Genomic DNA, 17,996 nt, shown 5'->3' with positions numbered 1-17,996 from the left:
CCACCCACAGAGTTCAGAAATGGTAGCTTCATGGCAAAAACCTGGCTATGTATTGTGTAGATAAAAACAGTCCTTGATTCTGAGCAGAAGCTACTTGATGAGGAAATCACCTTAATTATTTTAGACCCTACTCCCCTTTTTCCTTGTAAATATTTAATTTTGCACATAAAAGCATGAAGATTATGAAGTGGAGATCAATGAACATCCTTGCCCCCAAAACGTATACTCTCTTGCCTCCAAGCAAAACTTTGCTGGACAGCATACTCTGATTTTAAATGTGGAAAGAATTATGTTTTTCTGGAGCCTTTTGTAGGCAAACTCAATGCCAGGTTAGATTAGAGGGCATTTGCTGTGACCTGTTGGTGATATTGGACTTTTACATGTATGGCAGCCACTCGACCCATAGGGACAGTAAAATCTCAGAAGGCGAGCTTCCAACTTGAGTAGTCCTACCAGAAATTATGCATAGAGAATGTGAAGAAAATAGATAATTGTTGCCTTCCACATAAATCTGTTCTTAACATCCAAAATATTAATTTTAAGGCATCATGCAATGGAAAAACCCTTTGGCAAATTTAATATTTAAAATTGTAGTTCTGTGTTTACACTCACAGACAAAAAGTTCTGTGGCAAATGTTAGGTCATCGACATTCTTCACAATTTAACTCCTAATTTTTTATTTTTTATTTTTTATTTTTTTTTTAACTAGGCAAAGCAAATGCATTAATGTTTGCAAGAGGAAAGGTGGATTTTTTTGTGTTGAACTTTGGTCAGGAAAGAATTTTTTTCATGTAGCTTTAAAGACTGTGGGAAAAGCGACAGCTGATCCTTACAGATAGCCCTGGACACTGAATGGAATTTTTATGTAGGTTTTGGGTCTCTCTTAAAGATTTCATACAGTCTTGTTAAAATGAGCTAGATGTGACGTATCTTTGGCACGAAACATCAAAAAATACAAAATGGGAGGTAACTTCTGTAGGAAAAAGGTTGATAATTTTTCTTATTCTCTGTACTAAATTTAGAAAGATGTGACACCGTATGATAAAAGAAAAATAGTTTTTTCTAATTAATTTTGCCTTTAAGGTTTCTGCTAAGTTAGCCTTAACTGGCTCATTAAGCAGACTGTTCCACAGTCTAATTGTTCCTGCCATCAGAAAATGTGTTTTTTCTAGCAAATCGGTTGTATCCTTTTACTGTAATTTTATTTTCCATTTTATTATTAATACCCAAAATAAATAGTAGCACTTATTATTATGAATATATTCACCCTCTTATTGAATTACCTGTGAAAGATTTACAAACTGTTAAGCCATTTATTCATCTCCTTTCAGTGTAGTTAGACTGCCTATTAATGCCTAGCATTCAAAGAGTAAATTCATCTGCTTAGGATGTGTTAACGTCCCCAAAGTAGGAGTTCCCTATTTTTGCCTGACTATTTTCAGCTTAGTGGTGGTATCATATTTAAACAGCTGCAAAGTTAGTTTAGCTTGGATAACTTTTAAAGGGAATTGGGTGGAAAAAAAAGGAGAGGAGGCTATTTCAAAGTTGTTTTGACTTAATGACCACTTTAATTCAATTGTTTTTACAGACAATAAACAGGACTGAAGAATGTCGGTCTGAAATCTTTGCCTTGAATGGAGAAACTTCACTGAACAAGAAGTTGGCTTCCAGTTTGCACAGGCGTCAAATGAATGCTTTTTTTTTCTACCTTTCCCAACGAAAACAAAACAGTGTTTTTATGTGCTGTGCAAATGGTTCCGTCATGTAGTCTGACAATTTTATTTTTGCTATTTTCTTTTTTTCAACTAAAGGAAAAACCCAGAGGAAAAATGCTGGGTTGACATTTCATCTGGACGAACATTTGAATTCAGAATTTACCTGGAGGTGTAGCTAGATTTTTCTTTTGTTTTTTTTTTTTTTAAACAGAAAAACTGATGATGTCAAGAGGGAGCAACTTGCGATGAAAACCAATTGTCTTCCTCAAAAAATTAAGCTACTCTTTTTCTCTCATTTTCTTTTTCTTCTTGTTTTAAATCTAGAGTATTTTTTTGGTTTTTTGTTTTTGGTTTTTTTTAAAGAAATGTTTAGGTAAGGTTTATCTTGAATCTTAATTGCCTTAATTTTAAGGACGTCAAAGGCTCTCAAGGCAAGCTGTCAACGTCTTGTTAGAAAACCCGAGAATGAATTGAAACTGCTCACACCGGTGCTGGTGCAGAAGTTTAATAGACTGAGTTTTTGGGGTGAACAAAAAATAAACTGTACAGTTTAAAAGAAAATGATTTTCTTCTTTTGAAGAAAAGTTGATGATAAAGGAACTGTGGCAACTGAAAGGATTGGAAAAATGCTGGGACTTTTATGAACTTTGTCTTAAGTGTTGACAGAAAAAAAATCTAGAAGGCTAAAGCATTTTACAGTAAAGTTATTGAATTGAGAAAAAAACTTGCTGCATTATAGAGAATGCAGGGTTTTTTTCTTGCAGAATGCAGATTTTTTTATTTACAAAGCGTGATCGCTAGCAAAAGCATTAGTGCTTTTTATCTGCAGTCTTTTTTATGAGCTTTAAGAAGTTTTTAGTCTGCTTTGCTTGTCACATTGCAAAAACCTAGCTTAAGAGCATTAAAAAAAATTAAGTAGATAGGAGCTTATGGTCAAAAAAGTGCAAAAAAAGCAATAGATAGAAGAAATTGTTGACAATTTCTGTAGTCTTTCCTAGTTGTGAACAAATGCAGCCTATGGATGGCCTATTTTATACCAAAGATGAAGTGACACCCTAACGCAGTCCAGAAGATAGAGGGGTTTTTTTCTTTTTTTTTTTTTTTTATCTTTATTTGACCTACATGGCCGGACCAGTTCTTACTTTCTTGTTTGTTTAAACTATCTTCCACTGGTGTTTTACATACTGCATATGTTTATAGTGGAAACTTCAGAATAGTTGGTGTCAGAAGCTGTCCGGGTTTTTGATTATGTGCTTTGGAGGACATCCCAAAGCAAAGGGGATTGGGTTACCAACTAATCTGTCCAGGCAGGCTTTAATTTTGGTGAGTTTTTCTCTTTACTTACCTGATCTTTGGTATTTCTACTGAAACAACAGTCTTCCTTCTGAATTCCAACATACCGATTCATTTCTTCACCTCAGTCTTTGTCATCGTCCAGCATGCATAGCCACCTTAATTCTGCATTTATTTCTCAGTGTTGCATTTGAGTTGCCAGGTAGATGTAAGAGAAAGAAAACTTGATCTTTGTTCTCATTTTAGCTTTTCCATACAAGCAGAAATTTTGAAAATCACGTTGTATTGTCATGCAGGCAGGAAGCTAAAAATTATTCTTCTCTGCTATGATTTCTGTTGTCTTAATATGTTGGCTGACAATCACTAATTAGTATGATTAGGCAAATTAAAAAAAAAAAAAAGGCACTAAATTTAATCCACCAAAACCTGTTTTAGGAATGACAGTTATTTTCCATACAGAAATCTTGATTATGGCCCTTACTTCTTCCAAACAGACAAATAAAAAAGGTGAGAAGGAAGTCAAAAGATGATTTTTTTCCTTAAGGAGGCAGAAGTGAAGCAGCATTTCCCTATATACATGCATACACACATGTCTATGTGTAAGAATTAAACCAAACATTTTTAAACTTTCCTCCATCCAGAAGAGAGGGGAAGGCTCATCACATTTATTGTGGTGGATTACAGACAGGGTATCCATTAAAAATAAGGAAAATAAAAATATATGTATTGGATCAATCTGATTCAGCTGCCCTATCTTAAAAAGAGGTCTGTGTTTCCCTAACCTGACTTTTTTGGGGAAAAGAACACAATTATTTTTTTAAATTGATAAAACAAAATCGTATTTTTTAACATAGTGGGAGGGGGGAGGGGGTTTCCCAAGTAAATGCTGCTAGGTATGCAACATAGAAAAGAGAGAAATGGGAGTTCACATGGTTCTTCAGCATAGGAAGAGGGCCTGATTTTCAGAAGTGATAAAACTTCTGCTTTTTCCAGAGTAGTTGTTGATATTCAACACTTCTGAAAACCAGATGATGCCAAAGTAAAAGAACAACGTCATCCACAACATGTTTTCAATTCAGAAAAAAAACCCCAAACCTCTCTTTCTGTTTCATGTGCTGTCTCATTACTTGTTGGTTTTTGAGAGGGACACTTGAATTTTGTCCTTGGATAAAGGTTCCCTCTTTCTTTAGAGGGCATGTGAGGGAAAAAAATCAATCTAGCCTTATTTTCTTCCTTTCTACACATACTCTCTTTCTGTCTCTCTCTGAATTATTTGTACAAATGGAGATAAACCCAGGCACAAGTCAGTTAAATATGAAATAAAGACATTTGTTTCTGTGTTAGTTCTAATGTGACACACAAAAAGTCTCATTTACTATCAACAATGAGGCTACAAGGTAGCTACCATGTGGCTGATGAATATGCTGAGGTACCTTCTTGTTTCTATTCAGAACTCTGCTGCTTTATTTATACATTCAGAAACATTTCTCTTACTTTTTTCAGCAAATTTAAACAATCTCAGTGTTTTTTATTAAGCCAGGCAGGCAACACGATATCACAGTGCCTGTCACTTTTAAGTGTTTCAAGTGCATTCTGTATTAGAATTGTTCCCTTTCTTTTCCATGCTATAATGTTCAATAGTGTTTGAAATCAAAAGAAACAAAGAAAAGAAGTAGAGGAAGAAGAAGAGGAAAGAAAATGGACCCCCTAAACACAATTCATCATCTTACTGATCCCAAAAAACCAGTGAACTGGTACTTGAAATCTATGAATTGTAAACACTGTGAGCCTTGAGTATAAACAGTCATAGATCATAAGGTAAGAAAAAAAGCATATTTGGAGCTTACAAAATGCTCAGAAAGTGGTAACTCATTTCTAAAAGTTAAAAATGAGATAAAAGTGAACAGGAAATAGCAACACACTTGCTACATGTGTGTTGTCACTTGGTGGCCTCTGAAATCTTAAACTGGTTTTCTTTATGTTTGTTCTGGCTAATATGTTTTTTTTTTTTTTTTTAAGATTTATTATTGTGCTCTGTTTAGTTTCTGTTTTCCTTTTTTTTTTTTTTTTATTTTAAGACCTGAATTTTTAAAGTCAATATCTTTGTCTGTCTTGCCAATTTAGCTTTAAATATCAAGAGAGTTCCTGAAAGATTGCAGAAACAACTCTAGATGTCTAAGGCAATGGTGCCTGGCCCAGAGGTCTAGAAGTAACATCAAATCCATAAACTGAACTGCGTATATACTTTCCATCACACCTTAATTCTTGTAAATAATCAAATCTGGATGTGTCAGGTTTGGTAATTTTTTTTTTTTACCTTAAAAGATAAATACAAAAGGGGTGTCAGAAAACTATGAATTATGGCTAGAAAAATTCGAATACCTGGGCTTGTCACTTAACATTGAGGGAAAAAAACAAAAACAAAAACAAAAACAAAAAAAACGATACAGTGGAACTGAAGAGAGTATTATATTTGCAGGTGCTGGCCCAAGTGTAGATCAGGGCACTGAAAAAATCTCACTGTTCCCGCTGAGATTGCAGAGGGACTCTTCTTCCTATCTGGCTCTACTGCTGGTTTTGTAAGCACTTTTCACCTGTGACAGTCAGGCCTCAAATTGTGAATGTCCTCTTATTGCCTTCCAGTGAAACAGACTCTTGAAATGTCCTTAGCCTGTGCTTACTTGTATAGTTCTGTTTACCAAGAGACTGCCTTGGTTGTGTTGATCAAGAAATTCACCATAATGCAGAATGAGGCATATCTGAGAGCAATTGCATCACGTTGTATCATCTTCTACTATGGATGCATGCCCAAACATGGAAGATAAAGGCTGGTCGTTAGAGAAGTGAGGGCTTAAACTTTCAACGGGCAATTGGGCTGTAGCATTCGAATGGATTTTTACTTGAGTAAAAATCAAATGAAGGGTATTATTTATGTATGAATGTGTACCAAAACTCAGCAAATTTGAGGAAGCCTGCATTGTAATAAAGTTTATTTTTAATATGTCATAGTATTTGGATCTATATTATGTTGTTTATGGTACTGAAGATTGAGACTGATCCTAAGTGTTTAAAATAATTGCCATGCTTCATGGTTATAAGCTTGATGGTGCTCCTCATGCCACTTCATTTTAATGCTGAGTTTGACATGAGCAAAACAGGTTTAGGCAGACTCACTTAACTCCACCTATAGCAAGAGTCATGCTAAAGAGTGATAATGTGCTTAAAGTAATGAATCGATCCATTTTTAGTGATGAGACCAAATGTGGTAGTTGAAGATAGTAATGTTTGATACACGCATGGTCAACATTTCCTTTCAAAACTTTATTTAACATGAAATTGGTCCGGATATAAAAGAAGTGCCCTAGGGCAAGAGATTTTCCTGGTCTTTCTCTGTAGCCCGCATGAACCAAAAAAACAGTCACGGTGTGATGGAAATGTGAAACAGAAAACAACAAAACTGCTGACATGTGGTGCATTAGTCATTTCTGTTTAATGACAATTGATTGACTCCAGTAATGAGGATTCCTTTCATTTCTGATACGCATACACACAGTCATGCACGCACACTTTCTCAGAAGGAGGGCTGAGTGAGCAGCAGACTTCTCCTCCCCTTCAGTGGAGCAGATTTCCAGAATCTCAGCAAGCAGCAAAGATGCAGTGTAAGGAGAGTTATTTTCCTCTCAAAAAGAGCACCAACTTTTTCTATATTGCTCCTGTCACCCAAATAGGCTAGAGCTCTGTATGTACCCCAGAGATTTATTCACCTTTGTGCCTCAAAGCAGGCAGAAGAGACCCTTTCTTCTCCCCTTTATTAACATGCTCTTTGTTAAAATTGAACAGAAAATTATGAGAGTAAAGCTGTAAAAGAAATTAATCCCAGCACTGGTTCAGATTTCCATGATAAGAAAAAATTCTTGTGTTTATTGAAGTTGTTCAGTTCAACTGTTAATTCCCCAACAGGGACAGCTGAGTTCTTTCACCTTAATAAAAACGTGTAATGAAGTGGAAAATGTCAGTCCCTGACAGGTTCACAGACCCATTTTTCCTTGTAGGTCCAAAGCCTGCAAGGTGTAAGCACCTTCCAAGATCTGGATCTGTTGTCCTTAAAAGAGTACCTGCCCAATGTTAATTTTCTGCCTTTAAGTGTCTTTCTCTTGGATAATAATTTTATGAATTTGGTGAACTTTCAAGTCAGTTATATTTTTAAAAGCCCAAAAATACAGCCTAAAGAAGAGAACATGATGTTTATGTAATTGAAGTATTATTAAATATGATGTATTCCAGAGTGGAAGAAAATTCTACTATCTTTTTGAGGCAAAACAATTTTATGTAAAACCAGGAAGTGTACAGAATTCATTTAGGAATTTTAATTGTCTTCCTTTTTAAAGGAGAATGAATAGATTCTATCTGTAAGAAAAATCAAAGCAGCTTTGAAAGCAGATGAACTTCCTATCAAGAAAACATGCGTCAGAAAAATGGTTCAGAGGTTCTTAACAGCCCTTACAGACTTCACTGCAGCCAAAATGTAAAATACAGAACCTCTTTGATACATTAAATTATGAATCTTATTTATATGGGCATCTTTGTGCTGATGTCTCAGAATGTCTCTGAAAGATCTGTACTGCTATGATTTTTTTTTTTTTTATGTTTTCCATTTGTAACACAGTCCTAAATAGCTGCCATTTTCCCACTCCTGGGGCTTTCTGTAGATCAGTGGATGTTAGGTTTAAACTTCTGTTTTCTTTGATGAAGCTTTCAATAAAAAAATAAAGAAAGAAAAGAGCTGGGTGACTCTGTGTTCTTGTGGCACCTTTCTGGAGAGGCTTCCCAAGGCTGTGACTCTTGTGCTGAGCACAGAGGTAGCAGAAAGGCTTTGCAGTAAAGTCTGCCTCCTCTACATCCATTCCTCCAAATGGAAGGGAGGAATCAGAGGGAGAGGACAGCTCTGCTGCCTTGCCAGCAGCACAGCCACCCTCATGCTAAGAGATGAAATACAGGTGTTTCTCACACCAAGACTGAATGTAGAATGATGATGGGTATCTGCTGTCCAGGGTCTCAGCTGTGTACCTGCCAGAAGAACACTGCTTCTGTTTCTGAGGTTTATTTTAAAGAGTGACTTCAGGGCAAAAGTTGCCACTGGAAGACAGAAAATCTTTATTTGTGGAATAAGTACAGCCTATGCAGTGGTAGAGCGAGCCATACTTCATCTTGAAAGGAAACTGGAAAGTAAATTGCCTCCTCAGCCATATCTCACAGGGAACGGGAAAGGTATTTGGTGCATTCCCCATGGCTGCTTCACTCAGCAGCTCTCTTGATGCCATGTGCATTTCTTCCCATCAGGCAGTTTCTGTGGCAAAGGTGAGGATGGGGTGGAAGGTTCCAGCTCCAGTCTCCTCCCCAGCCAAGTGGCTTTGTTCACAGGTTGGGAATCACTGAGTTCTCCTTTTTACCTACCAGGAATGTGCCTGTCTCCTTCAGCCCTATACATGTTTTGTGGGATTGCCTGCACACGTTCTTTTCATATTGTTTTGTCCAATGAAATACACATCAGTGAACTTTTAACTCCCTTCAGCTAAACCAGAAAGAAATCACTAGAAGACAGAGGAATGAGATGAGCATGCAGGTGAGGGGATTTTTCAAGTGTGCCTGTGCTGAAATGTGTGTTGCTGCTGGCCATGATGATGGTGAGAAAAGGAGGAAGGCAGGAGGCTGAAGCTGCAGCCTGCCTGGAACTCTGAGTGGTGGCTGAAGAAGTTGGGGAGATCAGCAGAAAGCAGGACAATGTGTTCCACTAACACAGATGATGAAAAGGTGGTTTATATCTGATGTTCTGGTGGCAGGTTCATCTTTGTCACTGCCAGGATTGCTCCATTTCCAAGATCATTCCACTTCGACCTCTACTGAAAGGAAATTGCTGACGACTGTGGCATTAGTGGGTTTGGTTTTATTGTCTGTCAGTTTGCTCTCTGTGTGCATGTGGAACCAGTCTAAGGGGGGTTTGCATCAGCTTCCACAGAAGTTCAGGTAAGAAGGCTTTATCTTCTCATCCTCTTGGTCCCACTGTCAGTGTCAAAAAAAAAAAAAAAAGTTAATTGGCAGACGATACGATTGCATCTGGCTTAGCCTTAGAATTAAAATAACAAGGACAAACGGGGTTTTATAATGTGTGACATGTGTTTCCTCCAGAGGGCAAAAGCTAGTTTTTTTATCAGTAGTCTGCATCTGGAATGGATGTCCATGACTTCCATGTGGAGAAAGCTGTGTCCTTGGATTGTCACTCCGTGAGATTTCAAGTAGAGGCAAAGAGAGAAAATAAATCAATAGCTGGTGTAACATAAATTTAGGACAATTCCATAATTGGCAGGTTGATGTAAATTTTAATTTTATTTTTTTGGATGACCGGAGATTGCACATTAAGGGCAAGGTCTCATTGGGCCAATAATGATCAGCAAATACAGAAGCAAAGAGTCAGGAGCAGACAGGACTGCAACAGAAGTTACTGAAAGTACCAAGCAAGCCATGATTCAAAACAAAGTGTCCACCTGACTGTTGGTAAACTTGCTGTAGATTTTGCCAGTGCCTCAGCTCCTTGGCCCATTGGTGTCAATCCGACCTTCAGCAGAACACTGCACTGGGCAGAAGCCTCCATGTGGCTCAGGCGAGCACAAAGCCACGGTGCTCATTAATGGCTAGCTCCTGAGGCTGCAGGCAACAGGGGAGGATTTGTGCCAGGCAGATAGGGAGCCTGCCTGCAGGGGAAGGTGCTTCCCAGCACATCCAGACAGGAGGCTGCAGCTGCCCACTGCTGCATGCAAGGCAGGCGGCCCTGTAGATGGGAGACAGGCAGGAGACAGCACATCCCTCCACTTAAGCCCTCCTAGAGCCTGTCAGTTTGGGGAAACACATGCAAGGTCGTCAAAGCTTGTTTACCAATGTTACAGTGTTCCTGAAAAAATCCACTTTTTGGCAAGATGCTGTGACCAAACCACTTCCTACTTTCTCAAAGTTTACGTGTTTTGGCCTCTGTCAAAGGCGTGCTCACTTTTAGCAGATGCTTTGTACTGGTACCTCACTGAACTTAGTTGAGGGAGCATAAATTATAGCTAAATAATCTACTAAATATGTGCGCTGCTTTAGATGGAGGAGTTGGAAGCCGATGCAGTTAAAATGATGCAGCTATTTTTAAAAGTTGAATGGGCTTATGTTTATAGTGTGACTAGCTGAGGCCCTAGGTTCTGCTGCATGGAAATGCTGCTGAAAAATAGAATTGTGTGAGAAAAGGATGTAATTCACGATTTACACCTATTGTTTATTTCACCATTTTTTACCGGTCAGTACATTTTCTGTCTTTTGTGGAATTCATCCACTGACACACAGCCAACTGAAAATTGTGTAAGCTCCTTAAACATAATTCCTGTGGGATCGAGTTCCATGTTTTTCACTCAGAGATAATTTCCTCCTTATTAACAGTTGTGCTACATCACGTGGCAGCTGGTTGGGATGCTCTCTTCCTCAGGCAGAGGAACTTCTGCCTGGTGTTAATCTTGTATGAAATTCTCTTTGGTGAAGTCCAGGCTCCTCTGAGCTTTCCACACATCATTTTGTTTTTATTCTAGTTAGTCTTGGTGACATGTGAAGTTGCACTTCTACCACTGAGCCTCTTTTTAGTGCAGAGGAAAAGGCAGAAGCGGGGAAGTAGACACATCTCCTCAGACGTCCTTAGCTGAAGAAAATATCAACCACTCACAGCAAACTGAGTTAAGCCACCAAGAGAAGGGGAGAGCTGACCCAGTGCTTCCTTTCTCTTCCTTTCTCCACTTGTGCTGCAAGTTCCAGGTTCTCTTCATAGCAAGCACTCTGACAGCCTGGCTTTCTTGCTCTGGAAGTGAGCTTTTGAGAGGCCCAGAAAGTTACAACTTAAAAAAAAAAATCAATTTTGCAATGTTTCTACCCTGTTTTTCAGTTGTGACCCTTTAGTATTATGTCTCATGCATGCTTCCAGATGAGCAACTAAATATTTATTACAGTAACACACAGTGGCCTCAATCTCCACCAGGTGCCACGCAAACAGAAAAAAAGACATGTTCTGCTAGGCTTATGAGGGAAGGAAAAACCATCTGCCTAATCTACTCAGTGATTCAGATTTCTGCTAGACCCTCTGACACACCTGAGTTCAGTGGGATTTGGTGTTTCTGGTTACTTTTCACAGCAATAGCTGGCTATAACACAGAGTTCAAGGACTGCTTCCAAAATCTGTTTCCCTTTTCACATACTGATTGTGCTGTGAGGGCTTTGGGATGTAAACAGCTGTTTGCAGATGCTGATTTTTGGAGGATATCCAATTCTTTTTTTTTTTCCCAGAGGAAAAGAATGTTCAAAAGAAACATCTACTACTGCTTAGAAAAACAGAGTTACCCAGTAGTTTCAGTGCCATCAAAATCATCTTGAGGTGTATGATTCACCCCTGTGCAGACCTCTATAGCGAGGATGAAACATTTCTTCAATCCAAAAAGACTGAAGTTGGGGGCCAGACTGACCTTTCCAAGGTACTAAAGCTTTGAGCGTGCTGAGTAGTGATGAGTGTTGTCTGTAGCAATGACTGACACAGGATGCTCACAGCAGGGTTGTTTCTACTACACCGGGGAACTGAATTGTCTTTGTAGGAGAGCGCCTCACCTGAACATAACTTTAATGTCTTGTGCAGTGAGCTGGCCATAAAATTGGCCCTGCTTTTGTCTTTTGCACTGGGAACAGGGCTTGCTTTAGAAGTGTTTTCCTCAAATGACACTTTCTCCTTGCTTTCCCTTGGAAAACAACTCTAAAGAACTCTTTCCGTGCTCACTGCATGCTGGAAGACGCAGTGACACTCTGTGTCTGTACTTCTAGTGAGGATTCTGCCCCTGCACAGAGGCACGAGAGGCCCCTGGACAAAGAAGGTTTTCTTCCACATCAAGGGCTTCCCTGGACTGCAGCAATAGTCCTTCCATTTGCCAGTACTGCCTGTGTGAAATATGTTTATTACTGTAATATATTTCAGCTCTTGCAGCCAACTCCTCTTGACAGGAAGTCCTGAGAACAAGGCCTTCGTGTCTCCTTTCCACCAAAAGAAAGAAAAAAGAAAGAAAAAAGAAAGAAAGAAAAAAAAACTGTCAGAAACTTCCTCCAGCTGTGGAGACCCAGGATCAGGGAATTACAAAAGCAAAAACCTCTGCTCTTTGGCTAAATTATAGTTGGTTTTATTAGAACTTCCTGCTCCTCCCAATCCACTTCAAGCTCATTTATCTTTTCCTTCCCTATGACACATCCTCTCTGACATGCAGAGTGTAACTTTCTGAGGGGATTTCTATTACTTGCCTACACAGCACCGAAGAGAAACCTTCAAAATGTATAGCTTCAATGAGCTATAACCACACTGGATTCTCTGCTGGGGATTCTTCAGTTATTTTTTCCCAAAGCATATAATTTTTTATTAAGCTTGGAAAGAATTCTCATTAAAAAGTAGGGACTTGAGCATCAAAGTTCACTGTGGTAATGTGGACTGTTTACCTGAGAGAAGCAGTTTGTCTTTTGTGTAGGAGCACTAAATGTTCTAGATAATTGGACAAAAATGGGTAAAACTAAACAAACTTCCCAAAGAGAAGAGGTGGGAAGGAATCTTCCCTAGGCTAAGCAGGGTAGCAAGGCTCTATCCTATTTTGCCTCTCCTTTGAAGGTTGCTAGAAAAGCACACTCATAAGTGACCACGAGCTGCCCTGGTGAGTGAATTAACAAATAATTCTGATCAATTCTGTGCACAGATTAAAGGGAAGCAGCATGGATGGCTGAGGTGCATGCAGGCTGTGAGGGAACAAGGAAACTTGAATGGTAAATAGCAAGACATCAGCATCTGGCCCAGAAAATTGTCTCCTCACTGTGGTACAAGCAATCTTTCACTTTATCAGTAAAAAGTCTTAGAAACACAGGATGAAAAATTTTATAGCAGGATTACTTTTTCTGGTAGTGATATCTACAGTCGTCCAAAATAAATTATTTACCAAAAAAAAAAAAAAAAAAGCCACAGTCACTTTCCTCTTTCAGCTACCTGTTGCCTTCTCCCAACCCCAGCACACACAGACAGACATTTAATCAGCACGGCTTTACCTGCCAACAGGCGTTAGCAGAGGTGCAGTGTGAGACACTGAGTATTTCAGACTTGTTTCAATAAGAGCTATAGAAGATTCACACTTGTGTGATAAGTTTGTTTGCACACTAAGCTACTGACCAGAGTCAAGAAAGGTGTCTGCTTTCCAACCTTTGCAAAGTTCTGCTTTCCTCTGCCCCTTTGTAAAATGCCATTCAGGAAAGGCATTGTGCTGTGGATATGAATGTATGTACATGTGTATAAACAGATCATGGATAATCTTACACGATAGGGGCTCCATGGGGCATTATACTCATCATAAGACTTTTATAATAAGTCTTCTTTTACCCAAACCCCATCCTCAGAACTCAAATGAAAGAGCAAGATAAAGTGCTGACAACCTGTTTCTTTCTTCCTACAAGGGCTTCGTTAATAAAAACTGCTTGGTAGCAAGGCACATGTGTAAAACGTGCCTGTCCATTTGATCCACACCCCTGCATGCCAGTGCCAACTTGGGCTTCTGCCACCCCGACTTATAGCGGATGCAGAGGCCGTTAGGTGCAACAGACACAGCAGAGATGTAGTCTGTAGAGAATAAAAAGCATGGAAGTCCATGTCTCTAGACAGGAAAAATTATCTCTGTGCAGAGACCTAATCTCTTCACCATAATCAGCACCAAAAACCCCTCTCAGTCCTCTCCCATTGCTTTATTTAAGAATTCTCCAATCCTCCTTTTCTTGCAATAGAATTCATTACTGCTTGTGTCTGCACAGTAGCACTCTGCAGCACTGTCTCCACTTCCCACCCAATGCGGATCTATTCAAAATATTTGGTGTTCCTGTAAGTACTGAGCACTCAAAATGCAGAATGCCAGTAACAGCTGAGTGTGTGTTCATGGAACTTGGTCCAACACGGCACGATTCCACCATGGCAGCTGGCAGCTCTAGTAAAACTCTCGGGGGCCTCATGAAATTACTGACATGAAAGTAGCATTTGGAGCAAGAAACGGAACTCATTTTTCAATTGACATTAAAGAGGAAATCGTTTTAGTGTCAGTTGATACTGCCCAGACACATTTTCAGTAATTAAGGCTCAGAAAAAGCAGTGGAAATACCTATGAGGTGTTTTAAGAATGAAGCCAGAAGCAGCGTGTGAGAGGTGCCAACTGAAGGAGTCCCTGCGCTGAACATGACATGAAATGGGAAACCTTATGGAATACAACCATGGAGAGAACAAGAGCAGCCCAGAAGAATCAAGCATGGAAGGAGCCTAAATTGTGCTTTTGAGTACGGTATGAGAACACAGGAAAGACAGGTGGTTTCAGAACTGCGGTGCACGTGGGTCATGGAAGGTATTCTTGTGACATTGAGGTAAGGAGGAAAAAACCGATCCTGTCTGTGCCCTCTTGCCTCACACATGTGAACCCTTTCCTTGAAACATATATGAACACATTCCTTCCCTACATGTTGCCAATACAACACGCATATGTCACTTGGTTTCTCATTTTTTGTACTCTTTCATGATACTAGATTTCATTCCTCCATCCAAATACAAAGTTTGGAGGTTTTTTCAAGAGTTTAGATCTTACTTTTTCCATATTGTATCTTTTTAAATCACAATCACTTCAGAGATTCCATTCCACTTCATACATTCCATTATGCACAAAAATAGGTGATATTCCTACCATTTTACAAAAAACACTGAAAGTGAGCTTGACTCACAGTATGAGAATACTTTCCTTTAATATGGAAGCGACAATTCCCCACTGGATTTTTCTGCTGTGTCTCTCTGATAGTTCTTGGGGCCTCAGGTGAAATTGCTTTGGCTTCCCTTTGTTGGCCCTAGGCAGAGGTTGACATCTAAACACGGCAGATACAACCAAATCCCAGAGTGTATATTTTTGGCTGCTGATTACCTAAATAATTTGCAGATTACCAGACACTATCAGCCCCTACTTTCCACACTCCAAGTTTGTGTCACTACCTATGCACAGAGTTTATTGTTGAGTGAGGATGTGCAGCAGCACCCCAGCAAAAAGAGCATCCTGAGACCACAGGGGGTAATGTCCATTTTGAACCTGCAAAGAAATAAATCAATGGGGCTGAAAAGGGGGTCTCTTTCCTGCTCCCCAAAATTTCCTGCTCCCCACCATCCCATTTACTGTCAGTTTCTTTAGTTACGCCTCAGTTTGGGTGTGTCTTTGTAAACAAATTGTCTTCAAGTGACTTTTTCAAGGTTTCATGAGGAAATGTATCAGCTCCCTCAATAAATTCAAATTCTTTTTTTGTTCTGGTTTTCTTAGATAGATAGATAGATAGATAGATAGATAGATAGATAGATAGATATGTGTATATATATATATATATATATATATGTACACATATATATATATACACACATATATATATACACATATATATATATACACATATATATATACACACACATATATATATATATATATATATATACACTAAGCACCCAGTCCACCTCCCATCTCCCAGAAAAGACAACATTCCAAGAACTACAAAGGGAGCGTATCATGTCCACAGTTTGGTTATATGTTTGTTTATCTGTAAAGATTTCCTTTTTATGAATCTTAGCTATTTTCCTGCTGCAACTCTTTATAGTAGAACACATTGCTCTCTTATTCATTCTTGGCAGAACCCATATAAATTTTTGGTTCTGCATCAATAATAAGAGTCATTAATCATAGTAACAATGCACATCACAAGGTCTTCCAGGCATTCACCACTGAACTTGCTGAAATGTCCTACAAATGAAACCTTCCCCTTCTCAGTAATTAATTATTTCTGAGCTTACACAGAAACTAAGGAATTTTGTTGGAAAAACTGGGAGAGGAAAAAAGGTAATTTTCTACCAATGGATTTGTTGAATGATGGGGGTGGGGAAGAATCTCAGCTACAGGAAGGCAGAAAGGGGGTTTGTAGTTGGGAAGTGTTTCATTTCTGTAGTAAATAGAAGGTTGTTTTTTAACAACTCATAGTCAAAATTTACGGACAAGTATTTTGTTGAAAAATGGTGTGAAAATTGTTCCCCAAAATAGCCATTTCTTTTGTTTAGTTTCCATTCTTCCAACAACCACATTAGCCAATAAGTAGAACTTCTCTATATTCATTGTTTATTTACATATAAGAAAGAAATAGCAGGAGAAAAGTAATCTAACAGATTAGAGCAATGGACAGTAAATCCAATTTTATACCAAGTAAAGTCAATACAAATTATTCTGCTGAGTTCACTGGATACAAGAAGCAGCCTGTGATTCAGAGATCGTAACATAAGCAGTGAGAAACAAAAGAACACAAGAGCAAAAAGCAAGAATTGCAGAAATAAGGCAATGGCTGAAACAAGAGTCATACATTTTAACTCTTCTCAGTGAGATTTAAGAACGCATTTTGACAATAACGAATTTTGTAGGTCAAGGACTATATTTAATTTGGCAGCTATAAAGGTGGTTCAACCACCACTCAAGTTCTGAAATCTTATCCAAGATTTTTCTCCCTCTTTATAAAGAAAGACTGCCTGTGGATTAGGATGTTATCTCAGCAGGGATGGGATTTTTATTTAGTCATATCACCTCTTTGCCCCACTGCATTTCCATCTGTTTTTTTGAGAGGGTTTGATGGCTGTCAGAGAGGTGGATGGAGCCTTAAGACTGCCCGAGAACTAAGTGGAGAAGTGATATACAACCACTGAATGGGAAAAGGATAAAGGGAGCCTGGGGAAAGAAAATGAAGGAAGTAGTGTAGGGGGCACTTTTGCCTCAGCTGCAGAAACTAATTACACCTGGTATATGGATATGTATTTGTGGTTGCTCAGCTATGTACTTAAAGTCTCTGCATTCCAGAATATATTTTTTATGAGACATAGAACACTTGACAAACTTCCCAGCCTTTTAAGAAACAACCCTGATCAATATTTCATTAACTGCTTCATTTCAGGATCTTAATCTGAAAAAAAAAAAGGAAAGCTGATATATATCAGCTGCATTTTATTATTTAAAGCTACTTTGTAAGAATATGAACAAGATATAGTGTCACCACCCTTACTGATGAACATTTCAACTATTTTTTTCTTCACTACAAAACTGGTTTTGCTGCATGTATTTCTGCCATGGGAGCCTTAGGGAGGTTATGCCTATCCCTAGCCCTCAATGTAATTGTGAGCACACAGTTAGAAGTATATCATAACTCTGTATAAAAGAACATTCTGAAATGACCAAATTTTGCATAACCTAGTGAAGAATAAGACCTTACTCATACTGGGCAGGCTCTCTCAGGCCTTGATCTGTTCTGATGTGAGTGCTGTCCTTGAAGATAAAATATTTCTCTAAAAAAGTAACTAGTCCATTTTTTTTCCTTCAAAAAACCAAAAAGAATTTGGAGAAAACCAACCCAGATTCTTCATATTAAACAACACTGCCTTCCTCTGCCTACATGGCAAACATTACTCCAGGAAATCTTTAAAAGAAATTATTTCTTTTATTGTCTAAAAATTGTAGTATACAGTTTTATAGGAAGAACTGCATCAACTGAGAGAAATGGAGACAACTGAAGCCAGATGAAGTTGACAGGCCATCAAGGAAAAAAAAAAAAAATCTTGTATTCATGTAAATATTTGCTCAGTGTTAAAGGTTCTCTATGAGATGCAATGTTGAAATCATTGAAGATGTTTGCTGTTCCATTAAGTCCGCAAGAGTCCAATCCTCCTAACTCAGAATCAGGAAAGACAGTTAGACATGTCAGGGAGTGTTTCTCTTTTTTTATTAGCCATTCAAGCTTTTTGTGGTTTTAAATGCTCCTCAATGACTGCTGATCCATATCAATGAGCATGACAGTCTGAGACAG

General features: G+C 38.6%; 1 protein-coding gene across 1 annotated transcript in view; it reads left to right on the top strand.

Annotated features, from left to right (window-relative positions):
* The window catches only part of RBMS3 (RNA binding motif single stranded interacting protein 3), a 703,903-nt gene extending 696,104 nt beyond the window's left edge, over window positions 1-7,799 (top strand). The window contains exon 16 of the mRNA XM_066194111.1: window positions 1,589-7,799. Coding sequence (XP_066050208.1) covers window positions 1,589-1,595 — 7 coding nt within the window. The 3' untranslated portion in view covers window positions 1,596-7,799. The remainder of the gene's footprint in view (window positions 1-1,588) is intronic.
* The last annotated feature ends 10,197 nt before the right edge of the window (window positions 7,800-17,996 follow it).

Source organism: Chamaea fasciata, unplaced genomic scaffold, assembly GCF_029207755.1.
Source record: "Chamaea fasciata isolate MVZ Bird 193981 ecotype frontalis unplaced genomic scaffold, bChaFas1.0.hap1 SCAF_1, whole genome shotgun sequence".
Lineage (NCBI taxonomy): Eukaryota > Metazoa > Chordata > Aves > Passeriformes > Sylviidae > Chamaea > Chamaea fasciata.
This window is presented reverse-complemented; position numbering and strand designations above follow the sequence as displayed.